The sequence below is a fragment of the Bubalus bubalis genome, chromosome 15 (assembly GCF_019923935.1).
Source record: "Bubalus bubalis isolate 160015118507 breed Murrah chromosome 15, NDDB_SH_1, whole genome shotgun sequence".
NCBI lineage: Eukaryota > Metazoa > Chordata > Mammalia > Artiodactyla > Bovidae > Bubalus > Bubalus bubalis.
The window spans coordinates 74,920,791-74,942,075 of record NC_059171.1 but is presented as its reverse complement, the minus strand read 5'-3'; the positions used below and the strand labels follow the sequence as shown (position 1 = coordinate 74,942,075).

General features: G+C 49.8%; 1 protein-coding gene across 2 annotated transcripts in view; it reads left to right on the top strand.

Annotated features, from left to right (window-relative positions):
• Positions 1-21,285, top strand: part of ZFAT (zinc finger and AT-hook domain containing) — a 158,532-nt gene that overhangs the window by 10,393 nt on the left and 126,854 nt on the right. For both annotated transcript variants that reach the window (XM_044928863.2, XM_025265571.3), the window contains exon 2: positions 7,417-7,593. In XM_044928863.2, coding sequence (XP_044784798.2) covers positions 7,417-7,593 — 177 coding nt within the window. The remainder of the gene's footprint in view (positions 1-7,416; positions 7,594-21,285) is intronic.

Here is a 21,285-nt window from a genome sequence, read left to right as displayed (position 1 = left end):
AGACTTAGGCAGACTCCCCTGCCACCGTGGAGGCGGGGTGCGGGGGACCCAGGTCCTGACTCGGGTGGGTGCCCTTCTTGCTGTTTCATTTGCGGCGGTGCCTTGGAGGGGTCGGTCAGCGTGCTGGGAGCGCCCTGCCGCTCCAGCAGACGCCCAGCAGGTGTGGGCATGGAGGCCCAGGAGGCCGGGTCCGCATGCCGGGGTGCAGGGCTGTGGGGCGGGTTCACGGCCAGATCTGGGCTTCTCAGCCCACTGTGTGCTCACTGCTGTTGGTGACCTCGGCGTCCCCTCGGAGTGGGGAGAGCCGCCCCTCCCTTACTGGGTTAATGTGAAAATGAAGTGAGTGGTGGACCAAGGATGGCATCTGGTGGAGTTAGGACTCAGGGAATGTTCGCTGTATTTTCATGAGGGTCTGTCTGCCTCGTCTTGGGAGTGGCTTCATCCCAGGAATGGGGGGGTGTAGTGCTCAGACTGGTCACCAGAGGGTGCTGCTGGCGCGTGTATGATGTGCACTCTGGCCTGAAGGCCTGGGTTTACTCTGTGTGCTGGTAACCTTTTTTTTGCCAAGGAAAGCTGGTCTGCTGTATGTGGTGGTTCTCTGTTCCCTGCTTCAGACCTGCTGCCAAGCTGTGTGGAGGCATGTTTATTAAATGTGTGTTCTGGTGGGTTGGTGGCCCTGCATCTTGCATTCTCATTTCCCAGCTTACTGCTCCCTAAAGGGAGTTGCTGTTGTAAATTGCACAAAATAAACACACAGAGAGTTCACACAGAGAGTTAAGTTCCCTTTTTGGTGTAGCTCTTCTTAGTTGTGATTAATTGTTAGAAATGTCTCTGTAGCCACGAAGCTGGGTATAGGGTGGAGCCCAAGGCTTCTTGTGTCCTTCACAGGGTCCCACTGGCCCCGACCTGTGTTTCTACCTGATTTTTTTAAGTTCCTTATACGTGGACCGAGTAGTTTTGAAAACATATAGGCCTGAACTTGATCTGCCGGGGCAGGTTACAGCTGCTTCATCTGTAACATGGGAGAGTAATACCTTTGTGGCCAGCTCGTTAGGGCCGCCGTGTACAGCTGTGCAGGTTGCACACTGCACAAGAGCAGCCTGTCTAAGGGCATCATCTCACGCCGTGGATTCGTGTATTCACTATGACAGTTTTCTGCAAGTGGTAGTAAAGTATCTTGTTCTCACAAAATCAATATGTTATGACCACTTTCTGACAGGGGGAGCTAATGTCTTTAGGAAATGGCACCCTTTTTCCTTTCTCACAGAGGTGACTTGTGGGCTGGCAGCCACCCTGCTCGTCAGGGTGAGAGGTGACAAGGGAGTGTGGCCCTCAGGGAAGGTTTGCCGCTTCCCTTGAAAGCAGAGTTTGAAGTGCTGCCGTGGAGGTGAGCCCAGAGGCAGGGCCCCCAGGCAAGTGTGTGTGTTGGGGGTGCCAAGTAGGAATACGGGGCCTTCCAGGGGAAGAGCAGGGGTTGTTGGGAGTCCAGCCTGCCAGGCCCTTAGCCCATGCTGCGTCTCCATCAGAACCTGGGAATGTCTCTGCATTTCACTATTGAAAGACTCACATTTTAACATCTCTAACTATCTGGAGGTGTCTTACAGTTGATGTGATAAGACTCCGGCATGCCTTAATTTATTTGGTAGCATTTTAATCTTCTTTTAGTTGTATTGTAAAGTATCCATGCATCTGAAGATAGATGCTGTCTTAGATTTGAGGAAATAGGATAATGAAACCCATTTCACGGGAGTGTCGTGCAGATTAGACACGCCTGGCCTGAGCCTTGCGTGCTGCCAGCTCATGGTGGGGGTGTGATTGATTTAAACTTCCGACTCTTCTCCTGCTTCCTCTTTGAATTCCTTTATTTTGGTTACAGCGAGTTCTCAGAAAGTGCGATGGTGATGATGATGTTATATTAAGCATATCCACAGCTCGTTAAAAGTTGTGCAAAACAGACTAAATGGAAGGAAAGTATTTTGATCAAGCCCGGGCCCCCTTTCCTGAAGATAAAGGGAAAAAGTATTTTCGATTGCAGTAAGCTGCACGGTGTGAGGGTTTACTCCCTGCCTTGGGTGTGACCGCAGTCTGGCTGCGTGTTACTAAAGGGTTTCCACTCCTGTTGGGATGCTGCCAGCCTGGAAGAGTTTAATAACTTAAGGGCAAGTGAACAACAGGAAGACAAAACCTAACTCCAAAGGAATCTGCCATCCGACTTTTTTCATGAGGTTGGCAGTTTAATAGGATCTTAGCTTAGTCTGTTGAACTCTATTTAAAGTTGATCAATCCAAGTAAAAGACGGTTAAAAAGCAGAGGATGGCATACTAATCGAGGAGAGGAAGGAAGAGAGCTTTGTTTTTACACTATAGCTTTTAAAGAGAGAAATCTCATAGTCTGGTAATGAGCATTTTGTCTTCTTATGGTCATCAATAAGTATTTGGGCTATTTGTAGTCATCAGCTCACCTGACATTTATCGAGCGCCTACTGTGTTCCTAGTGGCAGCCAGGCTGAGAGGAGGATGGCTGATGTTGGGTCTGGTGGGGCTCCGGTGGCAGGTGGTGTGGGGGGTGGTGTGGGGGGTCCTGGGGCTGATCCCCATCTCCTCCCGGAGGTGGGCAGGGGCCTGGATTGAGCCCTGCTGCCCCCCGGGAGTTGCCTCACTCCAGCCCTGCAGGATGCAGAGACCTCTCAGACACGGGGCTGCTGCTAACGCCGCTTCTGTTAGACAACATCCTTTGAGTTTATGCTTGGGGTCCCTGTCTGTGACACGCGATGTCCCCTCTAACTCCTCTGTGGGGAGCCCAGCACTGGGGGGTGGAGGGAGGGAAGAGGCCTCAGGGTGCTGGGAGCCCTGGGGGGACTTTGGGGGCGTGTAAGTGGGGTGCCCCTGCCTCTTTCTCTCCCAGACTCACAGCAAAAGCTCTGTGCTCCGGGATGCTCTCCTTCCCAGGGGATGGTCAGCTGTTGTCTCTACCCCACATGCTTCTGTGTTATCCGACTGTTCGACAGCTTCACCCTGTGACTCCTGTAATAATTGATAACAGTGATTTTAAACGGGGGTGCTGAGGGCCGGGAGACCTGGAACACCTGCATCCTGCTCTGCTCTTCCCATCCCTACAGGAGATGCCCTTACATAGGACAACAGCAAAATTCTCCTTGACCGTGGGCTGGGCTGGATGTGCTGGGAGCTGGCCAGAGCCCGAAACTTCAGCTCAAGGCTGGACTAACCTCCTTTGCCGGTTTCCTCGGGGGCCCGAGATGTGGGGAGGGGTTCCTCAGGAGCAAGCCAGCTCCAGCCGCCTGATTCCAAAGGGGCTGCCTGATTGCAAAGGCGGGGGCGGGGGGCCCGGCCAGCCCACACCTGTGACCCATCAGCGCCCAGGGGCGCTCCCCAGGGTCCCAACCACCCTCCCCGGACTGCAGGCCCATCCAGGTCATGGCCTTCCTCTGGGAGGAGTGGACAGAGGCCCTCACTTACTTATCTCTGGTCCCCCAGGCAGGGTGAGCAGGTAGGGGTCAGAGATCACAGGCAGGACCCGGCTTTTCCTGGCTGGGAGTGTTTGCAAATCAGGGTTCAGAAGCGAGGACTTTTTGACGTGGTTATTTTAAGATTTTCCATTTTAACAGTACAGAGTAGCTGGTTACAAACTGGCAAAAAAAAATCACAGAAATTGAGTGCTCAAGCTCCAGACTTCTGTGACTTGCCTTGTGCTGAACACATCATTTCCCCTCCCGAGTCCTTTTGATAAGGATGAGTGCACAGTAATTGAACCTAAAAATGCAGCCAAATTATAGCATCTTCATCAGAACTAGATGACAACATAATTATGCTTGTATTTCAGGATATAAGATCTTTTTTTTTTCCCTCTATGCGTCTACTATGAAAAAATGAGAAGAGCAGCTTTGTTGTTATTTGGGTAGATGAACAGTTCTTCACGTCTGGGGGCTGCAGCCCGACGTGCCCGTTCCCCGTGTTTCCGCGTCTTGTTGTCTGTGCTGTGGTTCGAGCATGTCCCTGCAGGGCGCACGGCCTCCTTCCGAGTCAGAGGCCTGGGGCCTCTGTTACGGACGCCATTCCAGCCCGGACACTGAGGACGGGGCGGCACTCGTGATGGCAGAGACGAGCTCATCCACCTGCACGGCTCTGGGGGCCGTGTGGTCCGGCCGGCTGTTGTGTAGCCGTGCTCCCATCAGTGCTGACCTGGGAGGCCGAGTGCTCCCATCAGTGCTGACCCGGGAGGCCGAGTGCTCCCATCAGTGCTGACCCGGGAGGCCGTGTGCTCCCATCAGTGCTGACCTGGGAGGCCGAGTGGTCCCATCAGTGCTCACCCGGGAGGCCGTGTGGTCCCATCAGTGCTGACCCGGGAGGCCGTGTGGTCCGGCCGGCTGTTGTGTAGCCGTGCTCCCATCAGTGCTGACCTGGGAGGCCGAGTGCTCCCATCAGTGCTCACCCGGGAGGCCGTGTGGTCCCGCTGGCTGTTGTATAGCCGTGTTCCCATCAGTGCTGACCCTGGGAGGCCATGTGGTACATTGTAGAGCTTGGGGCTGCTGCTGCTGCTGCTGCTAAGTCGCTTCAGTCATGTCCAACTCGGTATGACCTCATAGATGGCAGCCCACCAGGCTCCGCTGTCCCTGGGATTCTCTAGGCAAGAACACTGGAGTGGGTTGCCATTTCCTTCTCCAATGCATGAAAGTGAAAAGTGAAAGTGGAGTCCCTCAGTCGTGTCCGACTCTTTGCGACCCCATGGACTGCAGCCTACCAGGCTCCTCCATCCATGGATTTTTCAGGCAAGAGTGCTGGAGTGGGGTGCCATCGCCTTTTCTAGGTCAAGCTGGGTGCCCCCTGAGGCCAGCCTCTCTGAGACCCAGGCCTGCAACTGTAGCTGAGAGCTCAGGGAGCACGCAAGGTCATGTTGTGGGCGGGTCCTGGAGCCAGTCTGGTGCCCTTGGGCGCCCAAGGGCCCTTCCCAGGTCCGCTTTCGAGATCCTTTCAGTGCCTCCTCCGGGAAGCCTTCCTAGCACTTTAGCCCAGGATCTCTGCCTTCCCTCTGCCCAGCGTGTCTGCTGTTTGCAGCAGTCTGAGAAGGCTCAGACGTTCCTTGAACAGCTACCCCGGGCAGGCTGGAGGAGGCAGCCTTGGACAGGAGGCTGCCCTGCCTGAGCCATTCAGTGCTCATCACTTGCCACAACCTGAATGCTGTGTATACCTGTCACCTCGCTTCTCAACCTTCCTGATTTTTAAACTCATGTAAACAGGAGATTCAAGAGACTTCGATTCTGTCCCTGGGTCGGGAAGATCCCCTGGAGGAGGAGATGGCAACCCACTCCAGTATTGTTGCCTGGAGAATCCCACGGACAGAGGAGCCTGGTGGGCTGTAGTCCATGGGGACCGCAAACAGCTGGACATGACTGGGAATGCACGCATAGACTCATTGTAGGAAATCCAGAGGTGACTATAAGAAAAGAGTCCGGCGGGCAGGATCCTTTCTGCCTGGCCTTCTGTTCTTCTGTCCATCACCCGTAAATCTGTCTCTCCCTTAGGAACAAAGTCACGCACCTGTCGAGCTGTGGTGCGTCCCACTCTGTAGAAGTGAACGTTCATCAGTGAGCATTTTATGTATCGTCCAGGGTTCTTCCCCCTTTGGTTCTCAGCGGCTTGTGGGACTGCTCTGGGGGACGTGTCCTGGCGTGCCTGCTGTGGAGCATGCAGGTGGTTTCTGGGACTTGTCATCCTGAATGACCTCCGTGTTGAGCATCTCTGTGCAGAGTCCTTGTTTACATTTTGGACGATTATAAAGCCAGATCTCAAGAAGTAGGACCACTGCTCAGAAGTCATGAGCGAGCGTCTTCGGGGCTCTTGGCCCCTTGGTTGGTGGCAGGCGTGTCTCCGTCAGCATTCAGGGCCTGGGTCCTGCAGGGGGGGTGCCAGGCTGGCCTCCCGACGCTGCGGCTTCCCTGGCCTCGGCGCAGGTGTGGGCTGCCTCCCCGCCTCTGTCTCCATTCCATGCTGCAGCCTCTCCTCTGTGACAGTCGTCCTGGGTCGGGTATGCTTGTCTCTGCCAGCACCCTGGGGACTCCAGACCCAGCACTGGACCCACGGGGGGCATTTGGGAAGTGTGCCAAATGACACAGATGGCCATGGCCAGGAGGCATCCCGGGCCGCCCAGGCCTTCGGGCTGTGGGGGACCCTGGGCAGTAGGTTAGTTACAGGCGGTGCCATCGCTTGGTCACGTGCAGACACACAAGTAGTCTTATCTGTGTGGTCTCCAGACAGTGCTTGGCGTGCCTGGGGGCTAAGGGACCCTCACAGGAGCCCTGTGGTCCCCCAAAGTGCTGCTCTGTTACCTGTCTCAGAATTCCCTTTTCTCCTGAAAGCATAGCAGGAATCAAGAGTAAGTCCAGGCTACTTGGGTAATAGTTGCAGTGAAAACTCTACGATGCTGTTGTTCTGGGCGGGTCTGTCTCCCCAGTGGGCTGGTGGCTCGTCTGTGGAGGACCCCACGCCCAGTTCATCTCTGAGTTCCGGACGCCTGACGTGGGGGCCACCCCGTGGCTGCTGCTCCACAGACGCTGAAATGACCAGGAAAGTACTTGGTATGTGGTTTGGGGATTATGTTCCTCTCTGGAGTGATTTTCATTTCAGACTCGGTTGACTACAGGGAAAAGCGTTTTAGCTTTAACTTGGAGGCAGCTCAGCTCACTGTCTGCAGCCAAACAGAGTTCATGTCAGCAGGCGGCAGAGTCCAGGCTTTGACCTGGGCAGGTTGCTTCTTCTCACAGCCTCAGTGTCCTCGGCTGTGGAATAGGGATGACAGCCCCCCCTTTGCCTAAATCGTAGGGGTCATTGTGGGGTCAGCAAGACACTCAGTGAAAATGACATGGCCTCTTATGAGGAAAGACATCTATCACTGTCATCTCTTCTTGTTTTGGAAGCATTTTGGGTTCCTTAGGAATGAAGCATTTCTTGGAAAAAATAAAATATCGATTGGTGGTATTCATGAGAGACTTTCATTGATGAAGCAATGTTCTGCTTTGTTAAATTTCCATTTCGTGTGTTATTTGGTAAAGAATTCTCATAGGTCATTACCCTGCCTGCTTATTGGTGGAGAAGCCCTTTCTTTGAAGGCAAGAGAGGGACTTGGTTTCTGGGACCTGGGTGCCTCCTGGGCACCACCCTCACTGTGGCAGCGCCGTGTCAGCCCACTGCCTCGTGAAATTCTGAAGAAAGAATTTTCTGGCAGCCGGGGCCACATAAAGCAAGAAGTGAGCTGCCTGGCCAGACGCAGCCTGTGGGAGGCTGGCCATCGCTCAGATGAGCAGCCTTCAGTATTTTTTCTTTGGCAGTTGGATGCAACCAATGTTTTTTGTGAAGATGAAATGACATATTTTGCTTTTGTTTTTGTTTCTTTTCCTTACAGAAAACCCAGCCATCTTCATGTGTAAATGTTGTAACCTTTTCTCACCAAGTCAGTCGGAACTCCTCTCCCACGTTTCTGAGAAGCACGCAGAGGAAGGGGTTAATGCGGATGAAATCATCATTCCCCTCAGGCCTCTGAGTACCCCTGAGCCCACCAACCCAGGCAAACCCGGAGATGGTAAGGGGGCTGGGGTGCTGGACGAGGGTGCCTGTGGACGGCGATACTGCTCATTTGCTTTCAAATACTTTGCTTCGAGGGCTTCCCTGGTGGACTAGTGATAAAGAACCCGCCTGCCAATGCAGGAGACGAGGGTTTGATCCCTGGGTCGGGAAGATCCCCTGGAGAAGGAAATGGCAACCCACTCCAGTAGTCTTGCCTGGACAATGCCATGGACAGAGGAGCCTGGTGGGCTACAGTCCATGGGGTCGCAAAAGAGTTGTGCACGCTGGAGTGACAACAGGAACAAGAACAACAGCTTTGATGCTGTTTCTGTCTGGCAGGTGTAGGGCCTCAGAGGAATCCAAGTTTCCAACCAGAAGCCACAATAATTTCCATTTGTAGATCTTCTCAAATAGGATTGTGTCTCTGAATTCCCTGTACTCAGTCTTTATAGGTCTGTATATGGAGTCAGTATATGGTCAGTCTGGTCGGTATATGGAGGGATGAATGAATGACTGAATGAAAGGAGTCAACAACATCCCAACAGGGCAAAAAGCACAAGCTTGTTGTCAGAGAAGTGTGGGTTTAACGCAGTTCCAGCACCGGCTCCTGTATTACCTGAAACAGGTGATTTCTCTGAGCCTCACCCTGCTCACCTGAAAAATGAAAACAGACCAGCCTATTGCAAGGGGGGGCTGTGAGGATGAGGTCAGAGATAGGGTGATAGCACCACGGATGATGCCTGGTACAGGGAGGACAAAAGGGAAGCCATTACGATAACATACGTCATGAGTGAATAAGTATAGATAATCTTAGAAACATATGGATGGCCCGTGTGTACCTGGAGCAAGGATTCCCGTCGCAGAATCCTTCAGGTTCATAGTCCATATCGGATGTGAAATACACTGGTTTGCAGTGTCCAGACACCTCCCACTGAACGGCGTCAGAGGCAGCAGGTGGCTGGGTTGGAAGAACCGTCCAGGCGCTGTAATTAGGTCCCTGAAGACAAAGAAAATGTATAGTCTGGGAGGAACAGCTGCAGGCCAGAGTCAGAAAAAGCCCCCACAAAACTCTTTTTCCGTGATGAGAGAGGATGGCCAGTCCCCTGTGCCTAAGCTCAGTCTGTGGCAGTAGACTTCTCGTCGCAGGATTCATTAGTTACAGTAATAATCCAATTGCTCTTTCCTGGGAATATTCAGGCTGGCATCTCGGAACAGGCTGGCTTATTGATCATCCGTCTGACACCGTTAACAAGGAGAGACTCTAGACACAAAGTGTTTTGGTTAACGAGTCCCTCTGGCCATTCCCAGGGTGCTCAGAGAAGCTTGCCTGACAGAGGATTGAGTTGTTGGGAAGTTAAGAGAAGTTCTATTTAACTCTTAGTGGCATGAGGAGAAACTGAGAGAAGCCAGCGTCTGAAGCTCCTAATGGCAAGTGAGGAGGGCCAGGAGGTGTCTGCGTCGCCGTCACTGATCCGGGTGGTATGTCCGGGGCGTTCCTCCTCCCCTCCCGCCAACCCAGGAGACAGGGCTGACCTCTACCCGCCAGAGGAAGCTGGAGTGAGGGGGCGGGTTACACATGATTGCTTTGGGGAGGAAGAGCATGGGGGTGGGGGAAGGTCTGTGGCAGACACTGAGCATCTGCCCCGTGACCTAATGAAAGGATGGGCAGACAACCTGAGTAGACCTAATGGCCATTGGGTATGTAAAAAAGTGCTCAACATCACTAATCACCGGGGAAATGCGAGTCAACACCACCGTGAGCTGCCACCCACCTCCCAGTTGTGAGAATGGCTGTCATGAAAATGAAAAGAGGTAGCAAGTGTCGATGAGGGTGTGGAGAACAGGGACCCCTCCTGCCCTATTGGTGGGAGTGGGAATAGGCGCAGTCATTGTGGAAAGCAGTAGGGCAGGTCCTTAAACAATTAAAAATAGCACCACCATGTGATCCGGCGATCCCACTGCTGGGCCTGTGTTCAAAGGAAACGAAGTCAGGATCCTAAAGAGATACCCCCGTCCCATGCCCACTGCAGTGTTAAATCTCCGCTTATCTGTGGTTTCACTTCCCATGCCTTCTCTTATGCTTGGTCAACCGTAGTCTAGAAATCGTAAATGGGAAAATTCCAGAAATAAAAATCACATCAGTTTTAAATTGCACGCTCTTCTGAGTAGCGTGATGGGCTCTTTCCTTCCCGAGGCCCCCACCCACCAACATGACATCATCCTGAGTTCCCCACCCACTGACATGACATCATCCTGAGGTCCCCACCCACTGACATGACATCATCCTGAGGTCCCCACCCACTGACATGACATCATCCTGAGGTCCCCACCCACTGACATGACATCATCATGAGGTCCCTACCCACTGACATGACATCATCACAAGGTCCCTACCCACTGACATGACATCATTTGAGGGTCCCACCCACCAACATGACATCATCCTGAGGTCCCCACCCACCAAAATGATGTCATCCTGAGGTCCCTACCCACTGATACGGCATCATCATGAGGCCCCACCTACCGACATGACATCATCTGATCCTGACATCCACCCAGGATCACTTGGAGCAGGTGACCGTCCCTCTGACATGTGGTCAGAAGGTTATAGCAGCCTCACACTCCATCACAGTGCCTACACCATTCACTTAGGCATTTCTCATCTCACATCATCATAAGAAGAAGGGTGAAGTGGGACTCCTAAGGCAGTCCAGTGGTTAAGACACCATGCTTCCACTTTTGGGGGCGCAGGTTCAATCTCTGGCTGGGGAACTAAGATCGTGTATCCTGCAAGCCAGGCGGTGTAGCCAAAAAGAAAAAAAAAGGAAGGGTGAACATAGTAAGATGATGGCAAGAGTGAATGTTGACATTCTAGGAATCAGTGAACTCAAATGGACTGGAATGGCTGAATTTAACTCAGATGACCGTTATATCTACTACTGTGGGCAGGAATCCCTCAGAAGAAATGGAGTAGCCATCATGGTCAACAAAAGAGTCTGAAATGCAGTACTTGGATGCAGTCTCAAAAACAACAGAATGATCTCTGTTCGTTTGCAAGGCAAACCATTCAGTATCACAGTAATCCAAGTCTATGCCCCAACCAGTAACGCTGAAGAAGCTGAAGTTGAGCGGTTCTATGAAGACCTACAAGACCTTTTAGAACTAACACCCAAAAAAGATGTCCTTTTCATTATAGGGGACTGGAATGCAAAAGTAGGAAGTCAAGAAACACCTGGAGTAACAGGCAAATTTGGCCTTGGAATACGGAATGAAGCAGGGCAAAGACTAATAGAGTTTTGCCAAGAAAATGCACTGGTCATAGCAACTCTTCCAACAACACAAGAGAAGACTCTACACATGGACATCACCAGATAGTCAACACCCAAATCAGATTGATTAAATTCTTTGCAGCCAAAGATGGAGAAGCTCTGTACAGTCAACAAAAATAAGACCGGGAGCTGACTGTGGCTCAGATCATGAACTCCTTATTACCAAATTCAGACTTAAATTGAAGAAAGTAGGGAAAACCACTAGACCATTCAGGTATGACCTAAATCAAATCCCTTATGATTAAACAGTGGAAGTGAGAAATAGATTTAAGGGCCTAGATCTGATAGATAGAGTGCCTGAAGAACTATGGCATGAGGTTTGTGACATTGTACAGGAGACAGGGATCAAGACCATCCCTATGGAAAAGAAATGCAAAAAAGCAAAATGGCTGTCTGGGGAGGCCTTACAAATAGCTGTGAAAAGAAGAGAAGTGAAAAGCAAAGGAGCAAAGGAAAGATATAAGCATCTGAATGCAGAGTTCCAAACAATAGCAAGAAGAGAAAAGAGAGCCTTCCTCAGCGATCAGTGCAAAGAAATAGAGGAAAACAACAGAATGGGAAAGACTAGAGATCTCTATAAGAAAATTAGAGATACTAAGGGAACATTTCATGCAAAGATGGGCTCGATAAAGGACAGAAATGGTATGGACCTAACAGAAGCAGAAGATATTAAGAAGAGATGGCAAGAATACACAGAAGAACTGTACAAAAAGATCTTCACAACCCAGATAATCACGATGATGTGATCACTGATCTAGAGCCAGACGTCCTGGAATGTGAAGTCAAGTGGGCCTTAGAAAGCATCACTATGAACAAAGCTAGTGGAGGTGATGGAATTCCAGTTGAGCTATTTCAAATCCTGAAAGATGATGCTGTGAAAGTGCTGCACTCAATATGCCAGCAAATTTGGAAAACTCAGCAGTGGCCACAGGACTGGAAAAGGTCAGTTTTCATTCCAATCCCAAAGAAAGGCAATGCCAAAGAATGCTCAAACTACCGCACAATTGCACTCATCTTACATGCTAGTAAAGTCATGCTCAAAATTCTCCAAGCCAGGCTTCAGCAATATGTGAACCGTGAACTTCCAGATGTTCAAGCTGGTTTTAGAAAAGGCAGAGGAACCAGAGATCAAATTGCCAACATCTGCTGGATCATGGAAAAAGCAATAGAGTTGAAGAAAAACATCTATTTCTGCTTTATTGACTATGCCAAAGCCTTTGACTGTGTGGATCACAATAAACTGTGGAACATTCTGAAAGAGATGGGAATACCAGACCACCTGACCTGCCTCTTGAGAAATCTGTATGCAGGTCAGGAAGCAACAGTTAGAACTGGACATGGAATAACAGACTGGTTCCAAATAGGAAAAGGAGTACATCAAGGCTGTATATGGTCACCCTGCTTATTTAACTTATATGCAGAGTACATCATGAGAAATGCTGGACTGGAAGAAGCACAAGCTGGAATCAAGATTGCCGGGAGAAATATCAATAAGTTCAGATATGCAGATGACACCACCCTTACGGCAGAAAGTGAAGAGGAACTCAAAAGCCTCTTGATGAAAGTGAAAGTGGAGAGTGAAAAAGTTGGCTTAAAGCTCAACATTCAGAAAATGAGGATCATGGCATCTGGTCCCACCACTTCATGGGAAATAGATGGGGAAACAGTGGAAACAGTGTCAGACTTTATTTTTCTGGGCTCCAAAATCACTGCAGATGGTGACTGCAGCCATGAAATTAAAAGACGCTTACTCCTTGGAAAGAAAGTTATGACCAACCTAGATAGCATATTGAAAAGCAGAGACATTACTTTGCCAGCAAAGGTCCATCTAGTCAAGGCTATGGTTTTTCCTGTGGTCATGTATGGATGTGAGAGTCGGACTGTGAAGAAGGCTGAGCGCCGAAGAATTGATGCTTTTGAACTGTGGTGTTGGAGAAGACTCTTAAGAGCGCCTTGGACTGCAAGGAGATCCAACCAGTCCATTCTGAAGTAGATCAGCCCTGGGATTTCTTTGGAAGGACTGATGCTAAAGCTGAAACTCCAGTACTTTGGCCACCTCATGCGAAGAGTTGACTCATTGGAAAAGACTCTGATGCTGGGAGGGATTGGGGGCAGGAGGAGAAGGGGACGACAGAGGATGAGATGGCTGGATGGCATCACTGACTCGATGGACTTGAGTCTGAGTGAACTCTGGAAGTTGATGATGGACAGGGAGGCCTGGCATGCTGTGATTCATGGGGTCGCAAAGAGTTGGACATGACTGAGCGACTGAACTGAACTGAACTGAACTGAAGATGTTTTGAGAGAGAGAGACTACATTTACATTTATTATATTATTATAATTGCTCATCACCCTCAAGATGATGTCATGTCAGTGGGTGGGGACCTCAGGATGATGTCATGTTGGTGGGTGGGGGCCTCAGGAAGGAATTTTATTATTAGTTGTTATTAATCTCTCACTGTCTGGTAAATTTAACTTTTTGTTTGATATGTGTGTATAGGCAGAAACATAGTACGTACAGGGTTCAGCACATTATAGGGTGCTTACAGGGTTCAAACCACAGTTTGTGGTTTCAGGCACCCGCTGGGGATCTTGGAAAGTGTCCCCTGTGGATAAGGAGAGACCTCTGTGTTCATAGTAGGTGAGGTACGAAAACAGCCTCAGTGTTCATCGGCAGATGACTGGATGCGGAAAATAAGATGCACGCGTGCACGGGCACACGCAGCCAGGACGATTATGCAGCTATGGGAAAGGACGCCTTGCCATTTGCTGTGTGGATGAAAGTGGGGGACGGTGTGCTAAGTGAAACAAGCCAGGCACGGACAGCTCCTTTGTGGCCTCACTGATCCGTGGAGTCGACAGCAGCCGCATCCGTGGACCAGGCAGCAGCGTGGTGGTTGCCTGGGAGTGGGGGAGATGGGGGGAGATGGGGGGCTGCTGGTCAAAGTGCATGAACTTTCCTGTTGGATCTAGGGATCTGACAGCCTGCCCGGCGGGTCTAGCTGACAGCACTGAATTGTGCACTTGAGGTTTGCTGAGAGAGCAGATCTTAACTGTTCTCGCCCGCACGTACAGAACGGTTCTCTGGAAGGTGGTAGTTGTGTGCATGGGCTTGATGTGGTAAGCACATCACAGTGTATACGAATATTAAACCATCTTGTACACCTTAAAAACCCACACTGTACAACCTAAATATATACAGTTTTTGTTTGACAGTGATGCCTCAATAAATCTGGGGGGTGGGGGGAAAAATTTGCTTGATATCATGGCTCAAAGCTCAGCCCCCCGCCCTGTGCCCCCAGGTCTGGGAGTGAGCAAGGCTCCCTCATCCTGACCCGTCAGGAGCCCTGCCTTCCCCACGGCCACCTCCCTGCTGAGCGGTTGAGGGGCCTCAGCTTCCCAAAGAGTGTAGCTTCACAGGCAGATGGAACCATGGCTTTAGTCAAGGACTTCCAAATGTGTGTGTCCCCGCCTCAACATCTATAAACTCAGAAAAACAGATAATCTCTTTTTGTAAAATTCCTGTGGCAGATGGTTGTCATACAGATTAACATGCAAAGAACTCAGAAAGGCTGTTAACAAAGCTCTTCATTCTATTTTTATTCAGCTTTGCTTATTAAGAGTTCTCCTCCTCCTAGGGACTTCCCTGGCCGTCCAGTGGTTAAGATTCCTTGCTCCCAACACGGGGGACCCGGGTTCAGTCTTTGGTCAGGGAACTAAGATCCCACATGCTGTGCATCCACATTAAAAGGTTTTTCCTCCTCCTGAAATGAAATGTGAGTAAGAGATATATTAATTTGAATTTTTCATTTCATTTCTAAACAATAAAGGAATAAGTCATAATAAAGCGGGTGGGTTGCAGTCCATGGGGTCGCTAAGAGTCGGAGACGACTGAGGGACTTCACTTTCACTTTTCACTTTCATGCATTGGAGAAGGAAATGGCAACCCACTCCAGTGTTCTTGCCTGGAGAATCCCAGGGACGGGGGAGCCTGGTGGGCTGCCATCTATGGGGTCGCACAGAGTCGGACACGACTGAAGCAACTTAGCAGCAGCAGCAGAATCCACATGGATATATGCATGTCAGTGTTGGAAGGTAACACGTGTTCTGACTTTTACCCCTTCCCTCCTCACCGATGTTTGTGAGAGGCATCCCTATGGGCCGGGCAGCCGTCCTGAATGCCTCCCTCCTCCTGGGAATGCGTGCTCTGGCCCAGGTGGGGTGGGAGGCCCTCCTCGGGGCTCCTACGGCCCCCCGGCCCCCCCACGCCTCAGTCTGTCTTTCCTGTCCTGTGCTTGCGGGGCGCATCGGAGAGGGGCTTTGGGCTGTCCTGGGTCCTGCTCAGGCCCTGACACAGGGCACTGATGGAAAGAAACAGTCACCTGTGTTGTTGGTTATTTTCCTCCCAACAGCCTTGCTGCTCCTCTGTCTCATGGAGTGTGTGTTCCATTGCGCCTGTCACCCCTCATTCAGGAAGCTCTAGTAGCTAGCCTTCATCCAAACCTCTCCGACCTGGAAACCCTTCTGACCGGCACGAGGCCCCTTACCTTCTCTGCGGCGTTGCGGGTGGTGTGAGGGCCGCGTTGGGGCCCGTTCCTCCTCCTCCTCTGGTACTTCAGGCCCCCAAGAGCCGCGCAGATTCTCTAGACCCCAGACCTTTCTCCTTAGAGCCGCACAGGAACCCATTCCCATAAAGCTGCCCTGCACTCCTGCAGGCACACCCCGGGGCTTTTCCTGGGCCCTGCACCCACCGTGTGGGTAAAGCTGTCAAAGCAATCACGCCGTTATACTTTTATTTTCAATTAAAAAAGTAATAACACTTTGCTGGAAAAATGTTAAAACAATATACAGTGAAGAAGGTACATCTCCTTAACCATCCCTCCGAGATCCTAGAAATACTAAAACTGAATCCAGCCTCTTAATCCCGACACTGAACTAAGTCTCAGGGACAGAGTTTTGGGTGGAGTAGGAAAGAACAGCTTTATTGCATTGCCAGGCAAAGGGGACACAGCAGGCTAGTGCACTGAGCATTCAGTGTCTTGACCTTAAAGGGGTATTGAGTTCTGTAGCAGTGGTTCAAAAAGGACGTCAGCAGCTCGGGGACGTTCTTTTGATTGGTTGGTGGATGGCATCCATGTCATCACGCTTATGACTCCAGCCCACCTGGGGTCCGCAGTGCTTGTGGGCAGCGTGCCCTTGCTCCTCTCACCTGGTAGGAATGTTAGTGTCTGCACAACAGCTCAGAGATGCTGTTGTGACGCTGTGCATCCCTTGAAGGGGAACCAGGACCCTGCAGGAAGGCGGCACTATCGTTTCTTTTGCTCGTTCCTCCCTGGTCTGTGCACCTCCTTCCTTCCCTGATCAGCAGCTAGCTGTCTGAACCTGCCTAATGGAACTCAGGGAAGGTCATGGAACGAAGCCCGTTTCCTACAATGAAGAAGAGAGGAAGACAGAAAGACGTGTGTGCCCAGAAGCCCCACAGGTCCTGCTCAGTTTCAGTATCACTGCTAACAATTAAGTGTGTTCCTAGACATTTCTATATGCGTATGTAAGCATATAAACTCTGTTGTCTTGTTATTTAGCAACAGAACTGTCAGCACCGTATGAATAGCCTGCCACTTCACTACCAACACGTCTCCAAATTCTTTTTATTGTCTGTGTTTCATTCTATGGGTAATTCTTAATTTACATAACCTTTTTTTTTCCTGATGATATATATCTTCTCCCCAGCTTTGTGTCATTATAAACAAGGTCACAGATAAGGTTTACATAAAATCCATCATTTTAAAGTATATAATTCAGTGGTTATTAGTATGTTTACACTGTAATGCAACCATCACAGCCACCCAGGAAACCCTGTGCCCATTAAGAAGTCGCTCCCATGGTTTGCCATTTCCTTCTCCAGGGGATCTTCCTGACCCAGAGATCAGACCCACATCTCCCGCTTTGACGGGTATATGCTGTACCACGGAGCCACCTAGGAAGCCCCACCAGGGGCGGGGGAGGGGCCAGTGGAGAATGACCATTAGTAAATACGGGTTTTCTTTGGTGGATGATGAAAATACTCTAAAACCAGACGGTGGTGGTAGTTGGACAAGTCTGCAAATGTATAAAAATCACTGAATTGAACACTTTTAAATTTAAGGATGAATTTTATGGTAGGTGGTACCTACCAAATTTTATGGTATGAATTTTACATCTCTGTAAAGGTACTATTAAAATATATTTTACATATAATAAAGAGTTTATATGCTTACATATAAAATAGTAAGCATATACATTACAAAAAAAAATCACTCTCAGTTTTCCTTTCTTCTATACTTTGGCAACCATTAATGAACTTTTTTTTCTCTTTGGGTCTGCCTTTTTTGTAAATTTTATATGAATGGAATCATATCATATGTAGTCATTTGTGCCTGGCTTCTTTCATTGAGCATGTTTCCAGGTTGTAGTCTGTATCAGTACTTCATTTTTTTTTTTTTTTAAATGGCTGAATAACCTTTCATTGTATGGATTGGCCACATTTTGTCAGCTCATTGATTTGTTGACAAACACTTGGGTTATTTCTTCTTTCTGACTATCATGAGTCATGCTTCTGTAAACACTTTGTAGGAGCATTTGTATAGACATAGAAGTATTTGTGTAGAAGCCTTTGTATAGATACAGATTTTTATTAAGTCTGTACCTCAGAGTGAAATTGTTGGATCATAGGCTAGTTCTGTGTTTCACTTTTCGAGAAGAGGACTGCAAAACTGCTTTCCAACCAGATGAAGCCCTGGACCCATTCCTGTTAACGTCTGTTCCTGTTAATATACGAGGGGTTCGATTTCTCCGCAGTGTCCCCAGCACTCATTAGTTTTCCTGTGTTTGATGCTAGCCATCCTTGTGGGTCTGGGCTAGTATCACATGGTGGTTCTGATTTGCATTTTCTTGATAATTAATGATAGTGAGCACTTAGGTCTTTGGGGTATATGTTTCATTTCTGTATTCTATTTCATTGTCTCACTCCCGTCTTTATAATTTCTGTTCTCCACTTGCGTTGCATCTACTTTGCTTCTAGTTTTTCAGTTGGCGGAGTAGGCTACTGATCTCCTTTCTTCTTTATTTAACATTTACAGCTTTAAATTGGCCTCTAAGCACTGCTTTTGCTGCATCTCATTAGTTTTGGTCTGTTGCGTTTTTCTGCTTTTCCATCTCAATGAATTTTCTAATTTCCCTTATGATTTCTTTTTTGACTCATTATTTATTTAGGAGTGCCATTTAATTTCCATTTACTTCTGAATTTCCCAAATTTCGTTTTGCTCTTTATTTCTTTTTCTTTTTTTAAAAAAATTATTTATTTATTTAGGGCTGCCCTGGGTCTTCACTGCTGCACGCAGGGGCTGCTCCCTAGCTGAGGTACTCGGGCTTCTCAGTGTGGTGGCTTCTCTTATTGCAGAGCGCAGGCTCTAGGGTGCACGGCCTTCAGTGGTTCCAGTGCATGGGCTTAGTTGTCCTGCGACATGTAGAATCTTCCCGGACCAGGGATCAAACCTGTGTCTCCTGCACTGGCAGGCAGACTCCCAACCACTGGACCACCAGGGAAGTCTTTTTCTGTATTTCTAATTTCAGTCCTTATAAACTTATTGAGAATTGACTTATGGCCAATCATTGTGGTCTAACCTGGAGAATGTTCCTTGTGCACTTGAGAAGAATTTGTATCCTGTTCTTGATGGGTAGGCATGTCGTATACGTATGTGTTAGGTTTTGTTGGTTTATAGTATTGTCATGTCTTCTATTTCCTTGCTGGTGCCCAGATTTTATAATTGAGGAACATGTGTTTCAGAGAGTAGAGGAGTTAAAACAGCATACTCAAGGTCATCTGGTTCAAGGGTCCCCAACCTCAGAGTCTGATGCCTGATGATCTGAGGTGACGCTGATGTAATAGCAATAGAAATAAAGTGCATGATAAATGTAATGAGCTTGAATCATCCCCAAACCATTCCTCCTCTCCCCTCTGGACCCTGGTTCGTGGAAAAATTGTCTTCTGCGAAACCACTCCCTTGTGCCAAAAAGGTTGGGAACCGCTGCTCTAGTAAGTCGGAGAGTGAGATCTGGGTATGCACGCTTGCACGTTTGCTGGGTTGCACTGCACAAACCTATAAGCCCTGTACTCGCCCACCTTCCAGATCCAAGAAAGAGCCTAGAGTCAGCAATAGAGGCATTGGTGGTTTAATGGATGGGGGTTTACACGTCTGAAGCAGGGCCCTGGAGCGACACGTCCCTGTGTGTGGCGGACAGCGGGCAGGACTTGGGGGCAGTCTTCACTTCTGAGGGGAAGGGAGATGTCCAGTAGTAGGGCAGTTGATGTCGGTGGACTCATTAGTTACTGGGGAAACTGGTAGAGGGGCATGCCCCTCACCGCTCCACTAAAAAGCTCTCATTAGCTGGGGTGGGTATAGATGAGGGTCACTCATGTCAGGAGGGCATAGATGAAGCCGCCCGGTCGGGCAGGGGATGGACAGAGAGCAAGGGAGCAGCCACCGGGAGAGGCCTGGCCACGCACTGCCTCGCTCCGCACCCCGAGCGACCCTCACAGTCCTGGCAGTCCGTCTTCTGTGATATTCCCGGGGTCAGGTGTGCTGGAGGCACTGCACCCGGACACCACAAACCTAGTGCAGACAGCAGCAGCCAGGGCGTCGAGAGGAAGGCGTCTAGTAGGTTAAGGACAGCCCTTTGTCATGGTGTGGGCAGATTCTGGAGCCGGGTGCTTACGAGGTCAATGGCTGCCACGCCCTGGCCGTTATAGGGAAAGTCCAGCCACCCCTGGTTGTCTCACACACCCAGAGCCACCCCCTCGGGGAGGGGAGGCCCAGTTTTAATGGAAGCATTCTGGTGGCCTCGCCAGGAGTCAGCAGTCAGAAGACAGGCTGCCAGCCCGTGTTGTGTTGGGTGCCATTAGAGGTGACCCCTTAGGTCTTTCCAAAGAGAAAACAGTTAATCCCATTTCACTTCAGACAGCCCAGCCCGGGGAACTCATAGGCGGTCAGTCATATGGTGACCCTTACCGATGGGGTCCTTCTGACGTACTGGCCCGTGGGACAGGAAGGTGGAGGGACTTTCCGCACCATGGCCATAGTCTCCACGTTGGCACAGTAGCTGGTTGACTTTTCATGGGAGCCCAGAGGAGGCGGATGGTTGTGTCTCACTGGAGACGCAGCAGTTAGACTCATTTCACAGGGAGGTGGGTTGCTGCTCTGTCCTTAGACTTCCTCTCTTAGACGAGGGACTAAATGTAAGACACCTGATAAGTACAGCACAGGGGAGAGCGTGACCATTAAGCCAACACAAGCAGTGACCCCAGCTGAGACAATACCACCTGCCAACACAGGAGACCTAAGAGACACAGGTTTGATCCCTGGGTTGGGAAGATCCCTTGGAGAGGGAAGTGGTTACCCACTCTAGTATTCTTGACTGGAGAACCCCATGGACAGAGGAGCCTGGTGGGTTATGGTCCATAGTGCTGCAAAGAGTTGAATATGACTGAAGCGACTTAGCACATAGCTTGCAGTATAGTTCAGAAAACCCTGCAGTAATATAAGAACACGTCTAAAACCCCATATACAACGGCCACCAATTTTTACCTTGGATGTCTGAACTGTGCTGCTTCATTTTGGCTTTCAAATGCATTTCCCTTCCTCAGTGGTCAAAGTGAGTGTGCAGTATGTGTCTGAAAGGCCACAAAGCAGGCTGCACTGGTCCATGAAGGCAAAGATAAACCGTGTATACACCAGAATGACTTCCTCATGCCTCAGTACATGCAGATTTTCCATTGTTTCCCCTTTTGATCGTAGATCTTCCAGTAGAAAGCACTGATGATCAAAAATATTTGTCCTGTGATGCTGGGGTGCTAGCTCCCACCCCTGGTTCAGATCGGGTCTCCCGGGTCTAGGCCTCCTTTATATTCACCTGGTCATTCATGCTGGGGAAAAGCTAACCAGGTCTCGCAAACAGGCTCAGAGGTTTGTTATTGGGGAGACACTTCTTTATAGGCTCTACGTCGTATCCCTTATACCCAGCTGTCACTGTGCGTGTGCCTTTAGCAGCAGACTTGAAGCAGCAGTGTTACACGTCATGAGCAGTCATACCCTGTGACAATTTCACTAGATAATTTTCTCTCCATCCCCAGGTGGCTCAGCGGTAAAGAATCCGCCTGCCAATGCAGGAGACGTGGCTTCGATCCCTGGGTCGGGAAGATCCCCTGGAGTAGGAAATGTCAGCCCACTCCAGCACTTCTGCCTGGGGAGTCCCATGGACAGAGGAGCCTGGGGGACTACAGTCCAGGGGGTCACAAAGAGTCGGACATGACTGAGCAACTAAACAAAACAGCATCATGGCA